This window comes from Anoplolepis gracilipes, chromosome 13, assembly GCF_047496725.1.
Source record: "Anoplolepis gracilipes chromosome 13, ASM4749672v1, whole genome shotgun sequence".
Classification (NCBI taxonomy): domain Eukaryota; kingdom Metazoa; phylum Arthropoda; class Insecta; order Hymenoptera; family Formicidae; genus Anoplolepis; species Anoplolepis gracilipes.
In genome coordinates, this window is record NC_132982.1 from 3,671,409 (window position 1) to 3,692,319 (window position 20,911).

General features: G+C 31.2%; 7 protein-coding genes across 10 annotated transcripts; 4 read left to right on the plus strand and 3 right to left on the minus strand.

Moving 5' to 3' along the window:
* Window positions 1–337: 337 nt before the first annotated feature.
* Beta3galtii (beta-1,3-galactosyltransferase 6) lies at window positions 338–2,483 on the plus strand. Its single transcript, XM_072905005.1, has 2 exons — window positions 338–1,538; window positions 1,735–2,483. Exons 1-2 carry the CDS (start codon window positions 811–813, stop codon window positions 2,018–2,020), a joined length of 1,014 nt encoding a protein of 337 aa, XP_072761106.1. The 5' UTR covers window positions 338–810; the 3' UTR covers window positions 2,021–2,483.
* A 68-nt stretch (window positions 2,484–2,551) lies between these two features.
* Window positions 2,552–5,163, minus strand: Ing5 (inhibitor of growth protein 5). The gene is made up of 4 exons (XM_072905012.1): window positions 4,940–5,163; window positions 4,170–4,619; window positions 3,879–4,057; window positions 2,552–3,564 (listed from the first exon to the last, which is right to left on the minus strand). The coding sequence occupies exons 1-4, from the start codon at window positions 4,974–4,976 to the stop codon at window positions 3,463–3,465; spliced, it is 768 nt and encodes a 255-aa protein (XP_072761113.1). The 5' UTR covers window positions 4,977–5,163; the 3' UTR covers window positions 2,552–3,462.
* A 188-nt stretch (window positions 5,164–5,351) lies between these two features.
* On the plus strand, window positions 5,352–6,911 carry Ykt6 (YKT6 v-SNARE homolog). The gene is made up of 4 exons (XM_072905014.1): window positions 5,352–5,572; window positions 6,068–6,263; window positions 6,357–6,628; window positions 6,771–6,911. The coding sequence occupies exons 2-4, from the start codon at window positions 6,074–6,076 to the stop codon at window positions 6,909–6,911; spliced, it is 603 nt and encodes a 200-aa protein (XP_072761115.1). The 5' UTR covers window positions 5,352–5,572; window positions 6,068–6,073.
* A 1,473-nt stretch (window positions 6,912–8,384) lies between these two features.
* Nd-42 (NADH dehydrogenase (ubiquinone) subunit ND-42) lies at window positions 8,385–10,337 on the minus strand. Of its 2 annotated transcripts, XM_072905004.1 has the most exons (5): window positions 10,287–10,337; window positions 10,125–10,215; window positions 9,260–9,901; window positions 8,759–9,145; window positions 8,385–8,626 (listed from the first exon to the last, which is right to left on the minus strand). In XM_072905004.1, the coding sequence occupies exons 2-5, from the start codon at window positions 10,191–10,193 to the stop codon at window positions 8,459–8,461; spliced, it is 1,266 nt and encodes a 421-aa protein (XP_072761105.1). In that variant the 5' UTR covers window positions 10,194–10,215; window positions 10,287–10,337; the 3' UTR covers window positions 8,385–8,458. The 2 variants fall into 2 exon arrangements, with proteins under 2 accessions (XP_072761105.1, XP_072761104.1); XM_072905003.1 differs by having other exon boundaries at window positions 10,125–10,327.
* A 255-nt stretch (window positions 10,338–10,592) lies between these two features.
* Window positions 10,593–13,265, plus strand: LOC140672674 (myotrophin homolog). Of its 2 annotated transcripts, XR_012047936.1 has the most exons (4): window positions 10,593–10,854; window positions 11,458–11,568; window positions 11,805–12,139; window positions 12,558–13,265. XR_012047936.1 is itself a non-coding variant. In XM_072905026.1 (3 exons), exons 1-3 carry the CDS (start codon window positions 10,786–10,788, stop codon window positions 11,979–11,981), a joined length of 357 nt encoding a protein of 118 aa, XP_072761127.1. In that variant the 5' UTR covers window positions 10,593–10,785; the 3' UTR covers window positions 11,982–13,265. The 2 variants fall into 2 exon arrangements, 1 of the variants encoding a protein (XP_072761127.1); XM_072905026.1 differs by having other exon boundaries at window positions 11,805–13,265.
* Window positions 13,258–18,793, minus strand: Egg (SET domain bifurcated histone lysine methyltransferase eggless). Of its 2 annotated transcripts, none has more exons than XM_072905025.1 (14): window positions 18,533–18,793; window positions 18,129–18,389; window positions 17,897–18,026; window positions 17,631–17,771; window positions 17,121–17,485; window positions 16,771–17,000; window positions 16,223–16,628; window positions 15,862–16,095; window positions 15,434–15,778; window positions 15,082–15,249; window positions 14,706–15,014; window positions 14,329–14,618; window positions 13,647–13,968; window positions 13,258–13,464 (listed from the first exon to the last, which is right to left on the minus strand). In XM_072905025.1, the coding sequence occupies exons 2-14, from the start codon at window positions 18,357–18,359 to the stop codon at window positions 13,258–13,260; spliced, it is 3,378 nt and encodes a 1,125-aa protein (XP_072761126.1). In that variant the 5' UTR covers window positions 18,360–18,389; window positions 18,533–18,793. The 2 variants fall into 2 exon arrangements, with proteins under 2 accessions (XP_072761126.1, XP_072761125.1); XM_072905024.1 differs by having other exon boundaries at window positions 18,129–18,421.
* Window positions 18,794–19,125: 332 nt separating this feature from the next.
* Window positions 19,126–20,818, plus strand: LOC140672354 (ribosome biogenesis protein BRX1 homolog). The gene is made up of 4 exons (XM_072904442.1): window positions 19,126–19,326; window positions 19,597–19,873; window positions 19,952–20,307; window positions 20,407–20,818. The coding sequence occupies exons 1-4, from the start codon at window positions 19,240–19,242 to the stop codon at window positions 20,764–20,766; spliced, it is 1,080 nt and encodes a 359-aa protein (XP_072760543.1). The 5' UTR covers window positions 19,126–19,239; the 3' UTR covers window positions 20,767–20,818.
* The last annotated feature ends 93 nt before the right edge of the window (window positions 20,819–20,911 follow it).

The window sequence follows — 20,911 nt, forward strand, 5'->3', positions numbered from 1 at the left end:
ATTCTACAAATCGTGAAGTTTTCTTTTAATTTTTTTCTCAATTTAAATATATTTTATAAAAGCTCCACAGCTCATTATCATATCAGATTATTTGTAAATGCAATTATATAAAATTTGCGTCTTTCCTACAAGATGAAAAAAAAGCTCGTCTTTTTAATTAAAAGCAAAAATAGATAAAAAAAAATTAATCTTTCTTACGAATATGATTTTAAAATTTAATATATTGTATATATTTTATATTGTGTATGTACTTTAGACGCTATATTCTTTTTAAATATAATCGCTTTCAAATCACGCGCTTATTGTGACGTCATGCATCAATATTTTAACCCAACCTAACTCTACCTGAACGGCGTTTCGGAGTTATGTCAATCAGCTGATTACAGTATACAGCTGATCATTAGCACGGATGTGCACAGATTTGCCTGCAGATTCACGGATAAACTTGTTCACATCCGTGACAAGAATTCCTAGGCCTAGAAATTATTTTAGTTCTTAGAAAATAAATATTTAAGTACTTTTACAATTACACCTTCTCGCACATTTCACTTTTAAAGTAAAATTAAATGTGTACTGACACTTTGAAGGGAAGAAAAGATAAATTGCAGAAAATGCAATAAAATAAACAGGCCTATCTACCTTTTACATTTCGGACTTAATTTATGTTATTATTAAATCAAGTTACATAGACAAGCTGCATCGCGCGAGCGCGTTGTAATCACGAATTTGCGAATAGGAATCTGTGCGTGTGATAATTGCATTCTTCAGTGTGTTTTCCAATCCTGAGAAAATTCAAGGTTGCTTCGGCTGATGACGCATTTACGACTAAATCCTATGCCCAAGTTCCAATCGATGACTCGCAGAAAGCTCTTCGCCCGGACGAACGTAATGATAGTTTTTGTGCCGGTCGTGCTTGTATTAGTCTTCCTGTGCGCGCGTTATCCAGCTCGAGACTGCTCGCCGGACGAACAGATGATTCTGGACAGTAAGCCCAAGTACAGGCTCATTATTCTGATTCTCAGCAGTCCGGACAACCTCGAGCGTCGGGACACCATCAGGAAAACCTGGCTGGCCGATCGCAGCCACGATGCCATGATGAGACATTTCTTCGTCGTCGGCACTCAGGACATCCTGCCGGAGCAAAGGAACACCTTACAGTCAGAGAAGGAGAAGTTTGACGATCTGTTGCTGCTGCCTCGATTGCAGGATTCTTACGGCATATTGACAAAGAAAGTCCTCTATGCTCTTAAAGGCATCTATGATCGTTACAACTTTGACTTCTTGTTGAAATGCGATGATGATTCTTATGTCTTGGTGCACAAGATCTTGAAGGAACTAGACAGGTGGCAGAACAAAGGTTCCCGAAAGGAGCTTTATTGGGGCTTCTTTAATGGACGAGCGCAGGTGAAGAGGAACGGTCCTTGGAAGGAGACAGATTGGGTCCTATGCGATTATTATCTTCCTTATGCCTTGGGTGGCGGATACGTCTTGTCCTACAATCTTGTCAAGTTTATCGCCAGTAATTCGGATAATCTAAAGTGAGTATGATTGGAATAAAATATATGCTTTGTATATACATTTAATACTCATTATATATAATAAAAATTAATGAGTTTAGGTATTTACTTCTTAGTTAGATTTTCAGCAAGTTATTCCTTTAGCTTCATTTTCTTTTTTCAAAAAATATGGCAAGAAATGTTCTTCAATTTGAAGAGTTACATATGAATGTTCTAGGCTACAAAATTCCGAAGACATCTCCGTGGGTCTCTGGCTGGCACCGTTGGCGAATATCGAGAGGAAGCACGACGTACGCTTCGATACCGAATATAGATCGCGTGGCTGCTCCAATCAATATATAATCACGCACAAGCAAACTATTCAAAGCATGAGAAGCATGCATGAATATTATCAGGCCTCTGGTGCATTGTGTTCTAAAGAAGTGAGGAATCGTATGAGTTATCAGTACAATTGGACTGCACCACCCAGTCAGTGCTGCAATAGACAATCCGGTATCCCTTAATACAGAGGAAAGAAGATTTTTGCAATGTTCTAAGTCTGCAATATTCTAATTCTAGTCTGATTTTTTGAGACACTTGCTCAAAAAATATACTTTGACATTTAGTTAACATATTTATAATAATATGCCATATAAGAATATTCTATTTATATTTTGACGTATGCGTTTGTTAGGATAGTTATACATAAATATTAAATGCCATAAAATCACCATATAGTTTTTTCAAGGACGTATTCTAAACAGTATTATTGAATATGGAGAGACGCAGTTGTGATTTTACAACAGTCCTTTAGATTAAAGTGAGAATTTTGAACTTGATTTTACTTGAACATTATTGTATGATAGCATGCTATAATTAATCAAAAACGCTTGTAAATACATTTTGTAAATACTCAGCAATGGATAGATAGACGTAGATCAAATAAGCTTCGGTGAATCAAATATATTTTTTTTAATCATATATATATATATATATATATATATTATATATATATATATTATATATATATATATATTATATATATATATATATATATATATATATATATAGTGTACTTTGTTTGTAATACATTTTTCGTCTTCAGCAGAAGCTTACTCCATGTGTTGTGTATACATATAATATAATATACTGCAATTTACATTTATAACATATAAAAAAACAGTAACGTTAATAATTTAATACTATAATTAAAACTATATAGTAGATCAATACTAGATAATCACACTGTGAACAAATCACAGATATATTCAAGAAACGGCCGTATAAAAAAAAACGACAAGAATATTAAACAATTCTTGTATATGACGGTTTAAATTGTCATAATAAATTACTATCCTCGTATGTAAAGGGAATATACAGTGCGATAGAAGGATACGATGGCCGATTCTCAAAACTTATTTTGTCTGTGATAAACTTATGTCCGAACTGTGCTTCCATTACATCTAAAATTGATAATAAGTAATAATTGAATTATTTGATATATTTAGGAATAAGATCATAAAAATTCCATACATAAGTGTCGATTCAATATAATTATATGTAATAAAATTTTTTAAATTCTTTCTAAAATAATAGAAAAAGCTTACAATGCAATCTTATTGGATTCTTTTAAATGTAAAATATAATTTTATGTTAAAAAATTTCAATTTTTTAAAATAATTGTTACGGATGTTTAGCGATTTTGCATTTAGAATTATATCCGCCACGCAAAAATATGGATGAAACGACAAACTCGTTATTAGTGTTAGATGCAATGGAAATCATGCCCTATGCACAATCTTACTCTTACATTTCCTTTCATAACCTTTTTCTATAGTCCTTTATATAAAAAAAATTATTTAACTTTTATTGCAAAAAAGTTATGTAATTTAATTTTAGACATAGCGTACAGTATAGTCTTCTCTTTAAAATTGTAGCAATGAGCAAATTTAAAAATTCCTAACATTCACTTCTTTTTGCGATCTTGTGTACATTTGGGACAATACCATTTCCCTTTAGGTTTTGTTGTTAAACCTACACAGGCAAAGTGGAACCATTCTATGGGACACTGAAAAGTGAACAAAATAAACGATTAATTATCTCAATTTTGTAGTGTTTTAATTATTGAATTGTAATAGAAATAAAAAATTTTTTTAAGAGAATGCATGTTAAAAAACGTCAATAAACAATAATAAAGTTTTCTTTAAAAAAGATCAACTATCAATAAATTTTAATTGTTTTTAAAAACATTTTAAAATAAGATCAATTAACAATAATAAATAAGTCGCGTATATAATTAAATTTTCTCTATATGCAACAGTGAATCTAAAACAATATAAAAGAGAAAAACGTTCATTAAAATTTGCAGGTGACAAAACTTACATCTGGATTATCGCAACCAATCATTTCTCCATATGATACTTGATGACAAAGACAATAGGTCGGTTCATTAGGATCGACGGGCATATCCAAAACATCGGCCGGATGTCCAAGTGCCGTCGAATCCACTTGGGCACCACTACCCACAGCACCAGTAGATGATGCTGAGGCTACAGAGCCACCTAACATAAATGTACTCATTTATATCCATAGTAAAATAATAAAGTTAATATTGAAAAGTAATAAAATTGTATAATAAGTTGCAATTGTAAACTTAATCTAAATATAAATTACCTTTTTTCTGCTTCTTTCTCGCGTTTTTGGCCTCGTCTTCACTGCTCACTGCATTACCTTTTTTCCTCTTCTCCTTCTCTTTGAGCTTCTTCCTACCTTTCTTGCTGGCATTACTCTCCTCCTGTGCTCTACTATTGTTCAATGTCTTGTCCTGTATCTCTGCTTCAAATCTCGCTAGATCTGAATCCAAACGTCTGATGTGCTTATCAACTAATTCATAGGTCTGAATAGCTAGTTGAACCTTGTCATCACCATATTCCTTTGCTTTATTAAAAAGACTTTGAATATGAGCGAGCTGTTCTTTTCTCTTCTCTGATGATTCTTTCTTTACATTTCTCAAGTAATCATCCGCCAGCTTGTCGATGTCCTTCATTAAACCCTGAGCTCTTGCATCCAAGTCTCGCATTAGTGTAAAATTCCTTTGTAATTCGATTGGTAAATGCTCGAGACCTGCAATATACATTTACAAATTTTATTTTATTAACAATAGTGATGTCAAGTTCAAAATTTATTTGTGCAGAAAACACAAAGACAAAGAAACAAAACAAATGTCTGTTTACAATCTGACAATTAAGGTTAAGCAGAAGAAAAAGTCGTTTTAAAGTGTAAAATTATAAAGAAAAATAAAAAAAGAAAGCAAATCAATTGAAAACGATAGGACATAAGTCTATCATTTTTCTTTCTTGCTCTTTCAGATATAGAAGAATTTTAAAAACACAGAATTAAATATAAGAATTTATAAAAATACACTGGCAATTGTCAAAACTCACTGTCGAGATAATGCTCTAAATACAATGCAGTCGTCATGGTTGTTGTAATGTTGTATCTTCATGTAAACAATGCGAGCTAATTTGCGTATTAGCGCAAATAACTCTTCTACAAAGTCAGCCAGAGACAGTAGAAATAAATATAAATTCGTTAGCAACAATTAACGATGGCGAGTGATGGAAAAGCTCAACAAACATCATGGCTCCCATAAGCTGTCAACCATAAACTATTACCATTTATGAATGCATTTTGTCAATATAATTCCTCATTAAACGGCTCTTCCTTCTTGTTTCCTGATTGGATATCGGGATTTCGTGTATATCGAACGCAGTCTGAATCTGCCAATAGAAAGTAGTAGAAAAAAAACCCCAAAATGATCTTAAACGAGCATGAATGAGTGTCACTGGGTGATATGCATCATAGCCAATATGGCTGCTTTCGTATCTCACAGTATTGAGGTGACGGTATTTGCTTGAAAAAAATAAGATGATTTTCCAGTGAATTATCACGGCGAGTAAACGTCCTGCTTGATAGTCAAATTACATGAGCTGCAGGATTCGCCAGGGTTCACTGCAATCACCAAAGATATCCTGCGCAAGTTATATAACGATATAAATATTATTAAAAAATCCTAGGTATGTTTGACATACATTTTTAATATCACTCTTGACACAGATTTTTCAACTTTTTTTATATAAGTTTATCATGAAAAATAAATATAGAAATCCTTTAGCTTCTATAATTTAGAGCCAATATTTGTGGAAATCTTTTCTTGTCTTCGAACGAGTAATATTGATTGCCTAAAATTTGCATATGAATCTTGTGACTTATGTCAAATTTGACAATTGAATAATAAATTATTGCAAATTATATAATTTATGAAATTTACAATCAACTTGTATTTCTTATATATAAGAAAGTTATAACTTTAAAGAGATAATAAAAACTATTTGTACTATATAAACTTTATATAGTACAAGTTGATTTTTCCTGCTAATATTTGCTAATTAATTATTCAATAATTTTTGATGTAGAAAACAGACATATATTTATTTTTAAGAGATGTTTAAATAAGATGTATAGGTTGATTGCTAAATATGCTTTAATATTATATTTATATTATTTTGCAGCTTAAGATGGTGAAGTTGTATGCATTGACTGTTCTGTATAAAAGTCCTACATCGGCAACAACATTGAAAGCTGGTTATGACGTAGAATCATTCTCGTTTTTTCAGAGAAACAGTATTAAGGAATTTATGTGTTTTGTCAGTAAAACCATTGTGGAAAGAACACAGACATGTGCTAGACAGAGTGTCAAAGAAGGAGGTAATTATGGAAAAAATAAATATTTTTTTTATCATTATGAGGAAAAAAGAGAACACAATGTTTTATTACAACACACATTATGATATTGCACAGAGTACATGTGTCATGTATACGTACGCGCCGACAATCTTGCCGCAGTACTCATCTCGGATCATGAATACCCCAGGAGAGTGGCGCATACCTTGATCACAAAAGTGATGGATGAGTTCGCGATGAAGAATCTACCATCGACATGGCCTACACTCAAAGAGACTACTTCTGATTTTCCACAGATCAATACGTATCTAGCCAAATATCAGAATCCAGTCGAGGCGGATGCACTCACGAAAATGCAGAATGATCTGGATGAGACAAAAATTATCTTGGTAAGAAATAATTTTCTTCACAATACATTGTTTATTATTGTTAATTCTGAGAAGCAATTCATTGAATTAGTAAGAAATTTCTATTTCTATAAAACATTAGTATTGTATAAATATGAATAAAAATTCTATAAAATGTTTTCAGCACAATACCTTAGAAGCAGTACTGCAGAGAGGAGAAAAATTGGATGATCTAGTCTCCAAGTCAGAGGGACTTAGCGTTCAGTCAAAGGCATTTTACAAGACTGCACGGAAAACCAATTCCTGCTGTAGTTTAGCTCCTTAGGACGCATGTTTTTTTTATCTTCAGCGATCTTCATTGCTTCGGTATTTCGATAAATGTGACTCTATAATCTTCGTGATATAGAAACGCAAATGATATTTATATGACTTGCAGAACGGATGATGTGAGAGAAAGAAGGAAAGGTTTAGCTAACAAATGAAGAAATATAACGGAGGATAATCAATTTTTTTCGACGGAATATAATTTGTTAAACTTCTAATTCAATAACAGGCAAAAAGCAAACCACTGCCGGTTTCCTCCCAATTAAATGAAATTTTTTATAAATTTATGAATGTTATATATGTCCGTAGAATTTATCTAATTGCGAAAAACGGTCCTAAACATACAATTGTGATTATGTATGAGAATTACTTCCGAGACGAACTTTGTGCGAGAGGAAATGAATGTAAGGGTTGTAATTTTTAGTGTCAAAGGTCGCCTTAAACGTAACATTCCGAATGTTAATGTGCCCTTTTTACGTCTAAAAAAAGAAAGAAAAGATAACGCAACTGCAGCGCGAGAAAATTTGATCATAAAAATCTCATGGATCAATAAATAGAACTGGATGAATGATCTTCAAGCAATTAAGTTCCAGTTCAAATATCCTCAATAAAAAAAAAATATATAATATCAAAAAACTTTTTATTTGACAAAGAAATAGGATTTTTTGTAATTTACTGAAAATAATTTTATATCTTGTATATAACTGTGTGTATGTAATTTTACTTATATATATCAAAAGATCATCCATGTTACAATCTAATGTAAAAAATATTGTACACACATTCAAAGATATTGTATGGTGTATGTACAGATCAATTCTTATTCTTTTTAATTTGAATTATCATATATATCATGAATTTTCTTGAAATGAATATTAGATTAACATTTATTATCTTACTCATGTTTCACCAAATTGATTAAATTGATTAATAAACCATAAAATAATTACTTGTCATTTAAGCTTCAATATAGTAAAACTTTAAGAAATGTGTCTTGAGAAAAAAAGAAAAAGTAATATGTTATATGTATAATATACATATATTTAAGCAACATATAATCTTTATACTATGTATACTATGTATGTTGAAGAGTTTCATGAGCCAGTAAATATATAAATTAATATATTTTTAAATGTTAAAATTATATGATATATTCATAAAAGAAAGAAGATAATTTATACATAACACAATGTGAAATAGAATTATCTAAATGCGTGTATTATTGAAATTATACTGTTATTATTAATATAGTTCATAAATATAATACAGTATTTTACTGCTATCAATCTTTACCACTGCTATTGTTCTTTGACGAAGTAAATTTTTCAATTTTTTCTTTTTTATGGAAAAAATTATGAAAATAGATTTATATTTCAAAAACATTGTCAAAAAATTATTGCTACAAAAATGTAGCAGTGAAACAGAGGTAACTTGGAAGTATAAATCAAGGATAAAAGAAGCTATTATTCCCCAATTTATTGGCTATAATTGAAATTTATTTTTACCTTAATCACTGTTTACAAGTTCTACTCTTCATAGGTATACCACTCACTGCTTTGCAGCAGCCTTAAGTTTCTCTACTTCTTTTTCGAGTACTTCTAATTCGCGCGCATGGGTTCTCATAGTTCTAATACGAGGCGTTCGCTGATACTTCCACAAAATATTTTTATCTCCCATAGACTTATTGAATCCTTTAGCATATTCGTCTCCAGGTACCTGTAACAAAATTAAGAATTGCATATCATTATATGTTTTTTTATAATTTTTATAATACAAATTTAATTTATTTCTATTATCAGTAATTTATTGTCTTATGATATTGTATATTATGGTATTGTATATACACACTTGTCGCAGTATGTTGTATCTTTCTTCATCTTGCTCAGCTGTGTAATACAATTCTGATACTGATAATTCGTTTCTCATGTAATCAATATGCAGAAAATATCTATTTGTATAAAGTTCTCTCTTAGTTCGGAGTTCCTGAACGTTTTCAAATGTCCAATCTGCCATTTTCTGAGCTTTCTTATCATAATCAAAATTCAAAAATTCAATGTCCTCAACAATAGTAGAAATATCTCCTTCCTTTGTCCAATCATAAACTAGTACATGAGAATGTGTTATAATGTTTTTCAGATAATCCTGTTTATATATATTTTCAATATCTTGAAGATACTCTGATGTGAAAACCTTTGAATTGACTTCATATGGTATACCCCGCTTTTTTATTTTCTCCTGCAAATATTAAACATAGTAGAAATCAATCGTAAAATATTTTAAATATAGGTTGTATATGACAGAGTTAAAAGTCTGATGTATTCCATAATGTGATCTATAAGATAAAATTACCTTGACCGCATCAACTGGTACATCCAAATAAACGATTAAGTGAGGCCGCAACATCATTAATTTTGCGACATCTACAACATCAGTGTAAAATTTCAATGCTTGTGGACGTATATAGCCAGCATTTGTCATCGCTTTTGCAAATATATAATCGCTGTAAAAAGAGCGATCGAGTACCACTCCTTGACCAGTCGACAGCAAGTGCAATAGAGCAGTTATGTACTGATCAAATTTGAGTTGGAAATAGTGAAATTGAAACGCAGGCACATTGGGATGGTGTGGATTCGTCAGGAATTTTTGCACGTCACATGATTGCGATGGTGGAGACAGTCTGTCATCTAGCGTACGCAAATCGTATCCATATTCATTTATATAATATTCGTCGAAGGTCGGTGGCGGTAAATAAACCATCTCGAATTCTTCTGCCAATTGTGCGGCCACCTTGGACTTTCCTGCGGCGACCGGACCTTCTACAACGATTACCTTGGTATTTTCATCGCATCGATCGACCATCGGATCGAAAAGCTGAGCCCAGAAACCATATTTTTTATTGAAGTAGTCGAACGGTGCAATTCGTCGTCGATCGACTCGTTTTGATTTATGTGAGATGAATGCCAACTGCATCACATTGTTGGTCGTTGTTACCTGCATAATTCATACAAACTATGTCATTGACAGAATGCAATTAACAGAATATGCATATGTTCATATCAACATTATTTGACATTTTACAGTGTCGTCGATAATAAAAGATCTTTTTTTATATGATGAATATCATTTATATTGATGATTAAGTCAATTATTGATGTCAATTATTCTGTAGACATTTTCCAAAAATAAAATCTGTTAACACTGTATTAATACTAACCTTACATAATTGTCTTGTAAAGTTATTGTATCCGAGTCTCGACAGACTGACGCGAGCGATGGATGCCATTTTTATTGTTATAAATGTATTTCTAAATAAAGAAAAATAAATATTGTTATAAATTAGAATGGAAGATAAACATTGCTTAAAATCTCAATTTACTCTCGTCTCTCTCACAGAGTACAACTGTCTGAAGTCAGTTCATGTTCCATATGATCATCAGTGGTGATCAACTCGCGATTTGTATAATGTATATCATAGGTCCATGATAAAGCTCTAAAAAAAACCTTGTTTTAATATCATATATATAAACTAGTATTTATTAAATTTAAAATAATATTTAATTTTAATTATATCTTTTTTAAAGATAAAATACTGAAAAAATCAGAAAAATAATATCTCTGGTGAAAGCTTCTCACATAGTGACTTTAATGTTCGTAAGTTGACAGCGTGTACGAATTGTCAGCACGCATCCAACAAGAGTCTCTCGTCTCTCGGTCTCGGGTGTCAGTGTTACTTGGAGTGTTGCGTCAAATTTCATGGGCGAATGATTGAGGTACGGAACGAATAAAGAAAACCGGAGGAAAGAAAGTGGAAAAGCACGCAGTGTATACACACAACCGTTCGTCGTGTAGACCCGCAAAAGACGACGACAACGATCATGAGCGAGCTCGTCTGGGGAATAAAGAACGGCGATCTCGAGCAAGTGCGAGATATCGTCGAACACAAGGCAAATATGACAGCGTATATAAAACTAAAAACTTCGGAAAATTGCACGCATCCCGACCGCGCCGATTATGCATAACACTCTTCTTTCTGTAGATTATTAAATAGATTATTATTAAATAATATCCTATAGATTATTAAGATAATAACGCAAAAGGCCCCCCCTCGTCGAACAATTGGAAAATAATTGTATACCTTGATGTTAAAAGTACATATGAGCAAACGTGAGCAATTATAACACATTGGCACATCCCTTTATTAATTATCTGGTTATTAACAAGTTTTGATCTTTTTTCTTTTTTGCATGTCTTAAATGTCTATATATTACTTTTTAAAAACTTAATTCTAGATGGGACAGCAATCTAAAAATTATAATAAATCTTATGACTTATTGCTGCACAGCAGCACATTATCATATAATTAGAAGAAAATTAGATTATAATTGAATTATAATTTATCTTATAGCAAGCTTCAATAACACAACGATAAAATATTTTTTATTATAACATTTACGTAAAATATCTGTTAATTTATATCAAAAATTAAAAAATATATCTATACATGTATAGAATAATCTAGTCATGTCTGTTATTATTATTCTTTGTAGAATATTGATGTAAATCAAATGATTGATGGAAGAACGCCACTACATTATGCAGCAGATTATGGTCAAAGTGAAGTTGTCAGATATTTGTTAGAAAAGGGAGCAAATGCCAATGTAAGTTACATCCAATAAATTAACACTTAAAAATAAACAAAACCCAATTAATATTACAGTTAATTAATTTTATATCATGGTTGTTTTACATTTTGTGTATAATTCTATTTTATAGACAATTAATTTCATGATCTAACAGAGATTCTTTTCATTCTCTGTATAATTTAAAATATATTACTAAATATATATTATTAAATAAATACAGCAAAATTATACAATAATCTCATCTTTTATAGGCTACAGATAAGCATGGAATCACAACATTACTGGCGGCAATTTGGGAGGGACATACAAACTGTGTAAAACTGTTGCTGGAAAAAGGCGCTAAACCGGACGGTTTAACGCCAGATGGCACAAGTTATTTGGACGCGGCCGAGAAAGACGAAATTAAACAGCTTTTGAAACTCCACTAGCATAAAGCTAAACAAAACGCGGAATCATAATTTTGTTATTTTAATACGTTAATGTTCCTCCTTATAGAGAGAGAGACTATTCCACCAGCTTTGTTTTGATTTCTCGCCTATGATGACTAGGATATCGTATTTAAGCACTCTAAATTAAATGAACATAGGTACGTGAATACTGTTTTATAATAATAATAATAATATAATATACTGCATGTCGACAGTGTGTATAATGAAGAAATTATATTCTTCTCGTGATAATTAATTCTTCATGGTTCTAAATACACTTACATAAGTTACAGGTTTAGAATAATAAGATATTATTTCGCGTGCGTAGTTGCGACCAGTTAAGAAAATTAGTTTAAATCTTCACAATCAGACACACATACACACACACACATATATATATATATATACATATACCAATATAAAATATAATGTATTTTGATATATTCTATAAGGTGATGCATATTGTTTGTTATTAATTTATAGAAAACTCTTCTGAAAACTTTTTTATACATTTTTATGTCGCAATTATTTATAATATCTTATTCTCCATTTTAAGCCTGATATTTTCGTGATTAGGTCGGTGGGATCCCTTATACTCTGAAACAAAGTGCTAAATTGTCCTTTGAGATACTTGTGCGTTGAGTTGAGTTTTGAACGAGATATGTGTAAATTGCGATAAAAAAGAATACATTTGCAATGCTAACAAGGTGTAACGTATCTAATGGATGCTAAGGATGTACAATAATCAAAAATAATATGCAAATACATCATTGTTATATGAACACATTGATCTCGTTTCTATCCAATTACACAAGCCACTCTCATATTCCAAGTAAAAAGACAGTAAGAATATATTTTTTTAAATAAAATTATTAAATCATACTTAATTACCTAATCATTGAAATAATTTGATTACTGATATCATTGAAATATTAATTATACACAATATAACTTACTGAAATAATTCATAGAAAATCAAATTTAGGGATGTGAAGTGGCTGTAGAGGTAAATGTGGATATAGATTGATCGTGGATGTAGACATAAATGTGAATGTAATGTGGAAAATCAAGCAGATATATGTTGCAGATTTTTATACAAATGAAGTAATATCTCTTAAATCACATGTATGTTATACATTTTTACATTGTGAACTTTTCTTGATAAAGATAAATGATAGCAGTGATGTGATACTCGTATTATATTATATAAAATCAATTGCCGATTTTGTTAAAATAAACAAATTGTATTTCCACAAAGAATTACAATATACAGAGTTCATAATAGACGTCCTCGACAATTCGCTGCACCACATTTACAAATGATTACTTTACCCGGTATACTTCCTACGTCATAACTGTAGTTCCATGTTAATTCTTGTCCAGCTTTTATATATTGTAAAGCGAAAAATGCCACCCACGGAAAACGTACATCATGCGTATCGACAAAAACATTTTGTACAAATACATTTGGATCACAGGAGTGCTGAAGAAATATTTATACATAAGAATTACTTACATATTATGATTTAGCACATTAAAAATTCATATATCACAAATGCAAAAATCTTAAATCGTGATTAGATACTTTTTCATAGTTTTGAAAAATTTATAAGTTTCAAAATTTTTGTTTTAAATATAATGTAATAGAAACATATTTTTACTTACATTCAAATAACGACCAATATTTCCAGTCGTTTTGGCATCCATGATATAAACGGCTTCATCTTCGCCGAAATAATCTCTTACGGACTTGAATGCTCTCTCAATTTGCTTTGGCTCTACACTCGGTTCGAATCTACTTGGTTCCCTTCTGACATCGTTTCTGCTTTCATCATCATCACTTATATTGATGGTATCCATAATTTCACTGCTAGATGATTTTGCCGTATTTTCCGAACCTCTCGTAATGCTCCCGTCTTCGCTATTCTCCTCGGACACATCTGGTTGATTGTCTGTTTCTTCTCTTTTCCGTTTTCTTAGGCGTTTCCTAGCGTAACAAAAAGCTCTTGTAATTTTTCTTATTTTCAACAAATATTACAATTTAAAAAAATGTATTATAATCGTAAAAAATATAAATTTCTATTTTATAGTACAGTCGGACCTCTTAGCCTACGACATTTTCGATCCGGAATCTTCCCTTTAAACCTCTGATCCTACGACAAAAATTTGAGAGTGGGGGTATAATTCCCCTTTCGCGTAGCATGAGAGGATTTTTTGTCGTAGGATAAGAGGTTTCGAAGCATAAGAGGATCGTAGGATAAGAGGTCCGATTGTAATAGCAATATTTTAGAAAGTGCAGAAATTGTCAAGTATGATAAACTCATAAAATTAAACATGCAATAAACACCTAATAGATGAAGATTCCGCCGTTGTTTCCAACAACTCTTTATTATCAGCCACATAGTTATCGATATTGAAATCTTCATCCGAGTCATTGGCGTTTTCCTTCGTATTATCTTCTTCGTCGCTTGCCTCGGTAGCTTTTTTTTTATCTCCTTCATTTTCCGCGGTTGATACTGGCATTTCCGATTCAAGAACATCACTTTCGTAACCTTCCTTGAAACCTTCTACCACTTCCACATAATCTAACTCTGCCAGATATTCGTCACCATAATTCTTGCCTCCTTCGTTTGCGCCCTATAAATTAATAGGTATAAAGAAACAAATAGATAAATAAATTACAAAGCAAATCTATAAATCAAAATTAATTCTAATTATTCATACTTGTTCAGTGAGTAGTCTTCCTGCATATATACAGATAAAAGCACCATGGGGGATGTCATTGAGGCATCTTATGCCCCAACCACGTGGTCCTGTATTAAATACTTGTAATCTTAAGCCGAGAGGATGCTGCACTACCCTGTTGAGACATGTTTTCACCGAACACTTGCATCCTGAATTACATTCATAAATTCCTGTAGTCACCGGTTCGGGCAAACGTTTATAAATGTAACCAACATCGGTATTTGGCACTTTTCCTCCCAGAGTTGCTCCTTGTATAGTTAATTGCCAGCATTGGCATTTTGTTTTATCCTGTCATTACATATTTTAAATAAAATAAAACAACATAAATTTACATTACATCACAACAATTTCATACTTGACAATCGTCCTCGCAATCACAGCTGCATAAAAACGCAGGATCCAAATTTAAATTAACGCCTTCCGTTGGCTCTCGATCTGTGGTGTATCTTATAGTATCTGGTTGAGTGTGACCCAACTCGTTCACGCATGGTATTGATATATTTTCCACGCCGTAACTGAGATCCTTTTAAATATAAAATCACAATTTGTGGATGTGTATTATTCATATTTTAATGTCATATTTTAATATCTATAAGTTAAAATACTAGTATATTATAATACATTTCTATTATAATTTCTATGGGATATTAATAATTTTTCATATCTCTAAGAATATTTTTAATACATTTTAATACAAAAAAACTTACTCTGATGTTGATAAAGCACTTCTCCACGACAAAATCCGCGAAGGCGCGCACCCAGTAATCGAAATCGAACAAATCAACGGACAATGTACTATCAGTATTGCGAAGATACCGATGCAACTCCTCCATATTTCGCAGCCTGACGCCACACGGCGTTTGATATATTATAACTTTTTTGCCCTTGGAATATTTACAAAGCTGACGATGCCAGCCACATAATAGAGGAACAGAGAGCGGAGAAAGTCCTTTGAGATCGTCATGTGAAACTTTGATGTTTTTGATGCACTTTGGTCCACACTTGTGAGAAATATATTTCTTTGGTTCATATTTCCTCTGAGTATGGTAAAACTAGACAAAATATAGCATATTAATATACAGAGCGTGTGTCTCAAATCAAAGAAATTAGATTATATTAAAAATTATTTACTTACAACAATACTATGTGACGGTTTCGTCTCTATCATAGAATTATACATTGTACTATCTACATTACTTTGCCTTCTAGCAGTACTTTTTTTAGCTACAGCACGCGGTTGTTGTGGTACAATGGACGATGTACTGGATGCTATGCTTGTAACAATTGTTACTTTTTCTGTTTGTGCATTTTGTGACACATCTTCTTCCACATTAGATGTAGTATATTCAACATAAGGTAAATTACTTTTCTGCAAAAATTATATGATTTGTAAATAGATGTAGATGATATCTATGAACTTTCTAATTTAATATTTTAAAAACATCGCGCGTTGATGTTTTTCGTATATTTCGAGAATGACTTATTTACTCGCTTACATTAGAAACGGCGGGAATACGATGTCGAACGTGCGCGTTGCCCGTATGTTGAATTTGTTGTCTGGCATTGGCCTTCATAATCTCGAGATACAAAGGACCTAATCTAGTTGATCCACGGTAAATCCATTCGGTTCTCCTATCAGCATCAAAATGCACTTGGACTAAACTCGCGTCGACCTGTATGACTTTTGCAAGCCACCATTTGCCTCTCCATTCGGTTCTAACATATTGTCCTGTTTGTAGTTTCACCATTGGTCTTTCAGGATACGTATCCAAGTACTTTTTCACGAAATCTCGCGATTCACTGGGAACATCTTCCCAAACTCGCGGTGAGCTCTCCCAAACTAGATAAATATCTTTATACATGACATACTGAGCATAACCGTCGTCGAAAAACACTAAATACCTGCAATAATAAAAAAAATAAATTAGTAATACATTACATAATTTAATATTACAATATATAACAAAACTTATAAAATTCATAAAACTACCCTCATTTATTCTTTGGATATATTTGTTAAAGAAAGCTCTAAAACAACACTCACCTATATTTATTTGTAGACTTTGGTGGTTCAGCAATTATTCCACTGTAATAATTACTAGAAGTAATATCGTGAAATATAGCCACAACTCGTGTTCCAACTGGGATCATAACTTGACACAATTCAGTTACTGCTATCTGCTTGCCGGTAACCGTCTTGACTGCCAAATTGTACTTTTTTTGCAATAGTTTCACACGTAAGCTCCACGGACTTGTTGAAAGTACAATTTGGACCTATAAAAATAATATTCCTGTATTATAATATTCTTTGACTTCTTGTCCAATAGAAATGTGGAGACGAAAGAAAAATATATATATTTTATACAATGGAGATTGTAGCAAGATTGTACAAACCTTTGCTTTAATCCATGGCATAACTGGACTTTTCATAATATAAACTATACTGTCTACTTTCGGAGGTGACTTTATGAGTAACCCAGTTGGTGGTAATTGAGGAAGTATTATTTTCTTGATGTTTGATGGCTCAATTGCTAAAACTTCCAGCTGATTATCATGTGGTAATGTGGCAGGTGGAATGCGTACTTGTGTCACTTTCTTTGTTGCTACAATCGGACGGATATTTTCCACAAGTCCATCGTTTATTTGAAGTTCCTCAAGCATTTTAATTTGTGGCCTAAAGTCTTCATATAACTCATTACGCAATTTATCGATGGTACACATTACATTTTGTATTTCATTATGAAGAGATTCATTTGTTGCTGTAAATTAATTATAATATTATATATATATATATATATCATATAAAAAAATATATATTCTATCTTGTTTGAATAAAAAAAAGAAAAAGAGAAATAGGAAATCTTGCATATAAAATTCTTATATTTTTTGCATACAATATCTTACTATGTAAGTCTTGCCATTTTTTTTGTATAATGTTATATGCAGTTTTAGTCTGCTGCTCTATATTATATTTCTTGAAAATATGTAATAATGTACTATCCAATTTGTCCTTAATGTCTAAAAGTACATGTTCTGGTATGTATTCTGCAAAAAGAGAAAAATTGAAAAAAAAAATGAATAATTTTTGTTTTGCTAATTTGATTAATTGCATAGTTTGATTCTATTTGATTCTTTTGACTTTAAGATGAAATATTAAAGATTCAATATACCATCATTATCCACTTCTTTTTTCTTGTCATCATCAGAATCATCGCTATCAGAAATTTCTACTTCCATTGTATGATCCGGAAAGTCACAGTCTAACAGTGATTTATTCTCTACAAGAGCTGTTACTAGTTGCTATAAATGTAATGATAATAAAAATAATAATATTAACATCTCTCTTCTTTGATATATTATATTATCCAATTTGTTTATAAAATAATATTCTTATAAAATTACCCTTTGATGTTTCAGTGCAGCTTCAAAACACTCTTTACATATTACGCGTCTTTTCTTTTTTTCAGTCGAGACTCCATAAAAAGCACATGCAAAAGAAGTTGCTACTATCATATTTATTCCAGAACGACATTTAAAATTGACACAATTACTATTGCATCCTTTAGATTTGGATTTTTCTGTATCATCATCTTCATCAGACATCAATTCAATGATCTCCATATTCTGTGTCATTTTGTAATAGTTTTCCAATTACTATAATTCCTGAAGATAAGATATTACTTAGCTTAAGAATTCTGAAAAAAATATTGACTTAACAGAAAGCATCTTTTCTTTTGTCCACCGTTTACAAAGTATATTCGTATAAATTGCAAAAAAATGCTTATATAAATAATTCTTTCTCTTACCTATAACTTTAACTTATAACCTTATAAATTGTTTATATAAAGATTAATTGCACATTTGATATTCCGAATAAATAAAAAAATTACTAATGAATAGTAAAGGAAAAGATTAAATTTCTTAGAAAAACCACGAAAAATAAGTTAACCTCTAAAATTTGTCGCAAATTCTGCAAACTTCTAAACTGTCAATAGACGCGTTATTTCAGATCAGGTTAGTTTAACTTAGGGCGATATTTTATATGATATATGGCGAATAATAACAGGCGTTTTTCAGCAAGTACCACAGGCGACACAGTGTCCATTAGTGTGAGGAAGAACATATCAGTGTGTCTCACTCACACTAGTGGACACTGTGTTAGGCCGGGTCTACAATAGATGTAGTAAGCCTTAAGTTGTAGGAAATTAACCAATTACAATTGACTTTAGAGAAGAATAATGAATATGATTGGTTCATTTCTTACGGCCAATGGCTGCGTTCAGCAGAGAAAGCAAATCAGTGAGTACTTAGTGATTCTTTATTGTGATTGGTTCTTGCAGTTAGATCTTTGTTGGATCTCACTGATTTGCTTTCTCTGTAAACGTAGCCATTGGTTATGGTGGCAGTTTGAAGTTTGAATGTGTGAATCGATGTGAATTTCTTCAAACCACGTTGTTTTATCGGAGTACTTAAAAATGATGAAGTTTTAATCTAAAGAAAAAGAAGAAGAAAAATGATGAAGAGAAAGCAACAGGAGGAAGTGGAAAAAGAAAATCATGAGCCGAAGAAGATAATGTCAGATGAACCTGCTGTTAAAAAGGTAGACGAATAATTTATATTTATATTGTTACGTTTTTAACCTAACTCTAATATATATGAAATACACTCTTGCGTTTAAATTTTACATTTTATTAAATATATCAAACTTTTCAACAAGAAATATTCAATAAAATCTACTGATTTAATAATTCCGAGAGAAACAATTAATTTTTACAATCAGTATTTTATTTTCTGTAATTTTTATAGTTATGTTACAAGTTTATTCATCAGTGAAAAATCAAAATTAGAAAAAATATAATTTTTCTTATAGGTAAAATGGATCAACAAACAACGAGTATTGGTCTTTGCTACTCGAGGTATCAATCATAGGCATCGACATCTTATGGAAGATTTAAAAAAGCTAATGCCACACCATCGTCCAGAATGCAAGATGGAACGCACTAAAAACTTACAAGTAGTGAATGAAATATGTGAGATGAAAAATTGTAATAAGGCTATTTTGTTTGAAGGTCGAAAAATGCGTGATCTTTATATGTGGCTTGCTAATATACCCACTGGTCCAGGTGCAAAATTTCTGGTAGAAAACAGTATGTATTATATCTATAATCAAATCAAGAAATTATTTATAAGAAATTAACTGTACATCTGATTTATTTTATCTGCAGTTTATACAATGGGAGAACTAAAGATGACAGGAAATTGCTTAAAGGGATCACGACCGTTATTATCTTTTGATGAAAATTTTACTACACATGCACATTATAGTCTCTTGAAAGAGCTATTAACACAAATTTTTGGTGTCCCAAATCATCATCCTAAAAGTCAGCCATTCTTTGATCATGTGTATACATTCAGCATTTTGGACAATAAGATATGGTTCCGAAATTTCCAAATTTTGACTGAAGATGGTGGATTAACCGAAATTGGACCAAGATTTGTCTTGAATCCACTCAAGATATTTTCTGGAAGTTTTGGTAATGATACTTTATGGGAAAATCCACATTATATTTCTCCTACTAAGGTAATAAAACATTCTTGTATTTGATAAATGTAGAGTTACATGATTTATCTTATTATCTATGCAAAATAATTATACTTTTTTTCTGATTAAAAATTTTAGTATCGACAATTATTGACAAAGAAAGTTGCCAATAAATATATAAACAGAATGGAACAGAAAATGGTACGAAATGCAAACAAACCTGATGAATCTTATGCACTTAATAATCCCACAGATGAAATATTTAAGGGCGATTTATTGGAGAAAGCAAAGGAAGTAGAAGAAAAACTTGAGGTATTTGATAAAAATGAAAATATGGGAAAAATGATAAAAAAAGGTAAAAGTAAAGTAAACAAGAAGTCTGTGGCAACTAAAAAGATAAAAAAGAAGTCTGTGGTAACTAAAAATATTAAGCAAGCAAAATCTGTAAAATCTAAAGTCTTGAAAAAAAAAAGAAAGAAAAATAAACTGATACTGTAATTATAATATTATTACTGAAATATTAAAATAAATAATTTGATGTATAAATTTATATATATGACTTATTTTATTCTATGGAATTATTTAGTACCTAAAATTTAAATGTTTTTTCAACAAATTAAATTTTAAGGTTACAAATTAACAC

What these genes read in the sequence shown, in the direction of transcription:
- Beta3galtii (XM_072905005.1), top strand. Translation starts at nt 811, where the DNA reads ATGACGCATTTACGACTAAATCCTATGCCCAAGTTCCAATCGATGACT. An exon ending in AGTAATTCGGATAATCTAAA is followed by an intron (nt 1,539 to 1,734) that starts GTGAGTATGATT and finishes TGAATGTTCTAG; the next exon opens with GCTACAAAATTCCGAAGACA.
- Ing5 (XM_072905012.1), bottom strand. Translation starts at nt 4,976, where the DNA reads ATGACGACTGCATTGTATTTAGAGCATTATCTCGACA. An exon ending in TTTAGAGCATTATCTCGACA is followed by an intron (nt 4,620 to 4,939) that starts GTGAGTTTTGAC and finishes TGTATATTGCAG; the next exon opens with GTCTCGAGCATTTACCAATC. An exon ending in TTGGTTGCGATAATCCAGAT is followed by an intron (nt 3,565 to 3,878) that starts GTAAGTTTTGTC and finishes TTCACTTTTCAG; the next exon opens with TGTCCCATAGAATGGTTCCA.
- Ykt6 (XM_072905014.1), top strand. Translation starts at nt 6,074, where the DNA reads ATGGTGAAGTTGTATGCATTGACTGTTCTGTATAAAAGTCCTACATCG. An exon ending in ACAGAGTGTCAAAGAAGGAG is followed by an intron (nt 6,264 to 6,356) that starts GTAATTATGGAA and finishes GATATTGCACAG; the next exon opens with AGTACATGTGTCATGTATAC. An exon ending in ATGAGACAAAAATTATCTTG is followed by an intron (nt 6,629 to 6,770) that starts GTAAGAAATAAT and finishes AAATGTTTTCAG; the next exon opens with CACAATACCTTAGAAGCAGT.
- Nd-42 (XM_072905004.1), bottom strand. Translation starts at nt 10,193, where the DNA reads ATGGCATCCATCGCTCGCGTCAGTCTGTCGAGACTCGGATACAATAAC. An exon ending in TTACAAGACAATTATGTAAG is followed by an intron (nt 9,902 to 10,124) that starts GTTAGTATTAAT and finishes TGAATTATGCAG; the next exon opens with GTAACAACGACCAACAATGT. An exon ending in GATACAACATACTGCGACAA is followed by an intron (nt 8,627 to 8,758) that starts GTGTGTATATAC and finishes ATTTTGTTACAG; the next exon opens with GTACCTGGAGACGAATATGC.
- LOC140672674 (XM_072905026.1), top strand. Translation starts at nt 10,786, where the DNA reads ATGAGCGAGCTCGTCTGGGGAATAAAGAACGGCGATCTCGAGCAAGTG. An exon ending in GAGATATCGTCGAACACAAG is followed by an intron (nt 10,855 to 11,457) that starts GCAAATATGACA and finishes TATTCTTTGTAG; the next exon opens with AATATTGATGTAAATCAAAT. An exon ending in AAAAGGGAGCAAATGCCAAT is followed by an intron (nt 11,569 to 11,804) that starts GTAAGTTACATC and finishes CATCTTTTATAG; the next exon opens with GCTACAGATAAGCATGGAAT.
- Egg (XM_072905025.1), bottom strand. Translation starts at nt 18,359, where the DNA reads ATGACACAGAATATGGAGATCATTGAATTGATGTCTGATGAAGATGAT. An exon ending in AAGTCTACAAATAAATATAG is followed by an intron (nt 16,629 to 16,770) that starts GTGAGTGTTGTT and finishes TTATTATTGCAG; the next exon opens with GTATTTAGTGTTTTTCGACG. An exon ending in GAAGACTACTCACTGAACAA is followed by an intron (nt 14,619 to 14,705) that starts GTATGAATAATT and finishes ATTAATTTATAG; the next exon opens with GGCGCAAACGAAGGAGGCAA.
- LOC140672354 (XM_072904442.1), top strand. Translation starts at nt 19,240, where the DNA reads ATGATGAAGAGAAAGCAACAGGAGGAAGTGGAAAAAGAAAATCATGAG. An exon ending in AAAATTTCTGGTAGAAAACA is followed by an intron (nt 19,874 to 19,951) that starts GTATGTATTATA and finishes TTTTATCTGCAG; the next exon opens with TTTATACAATGGGAGAACTA. An exon ending in ATTATATTTCTCCTACTAAG is followed by an intron (nt 20,308 to 20,406) that starts GTAATAAAACAT and finishes TAAAAATTTTAG; the next exon opens with TATCGACAATTATTGACAAA.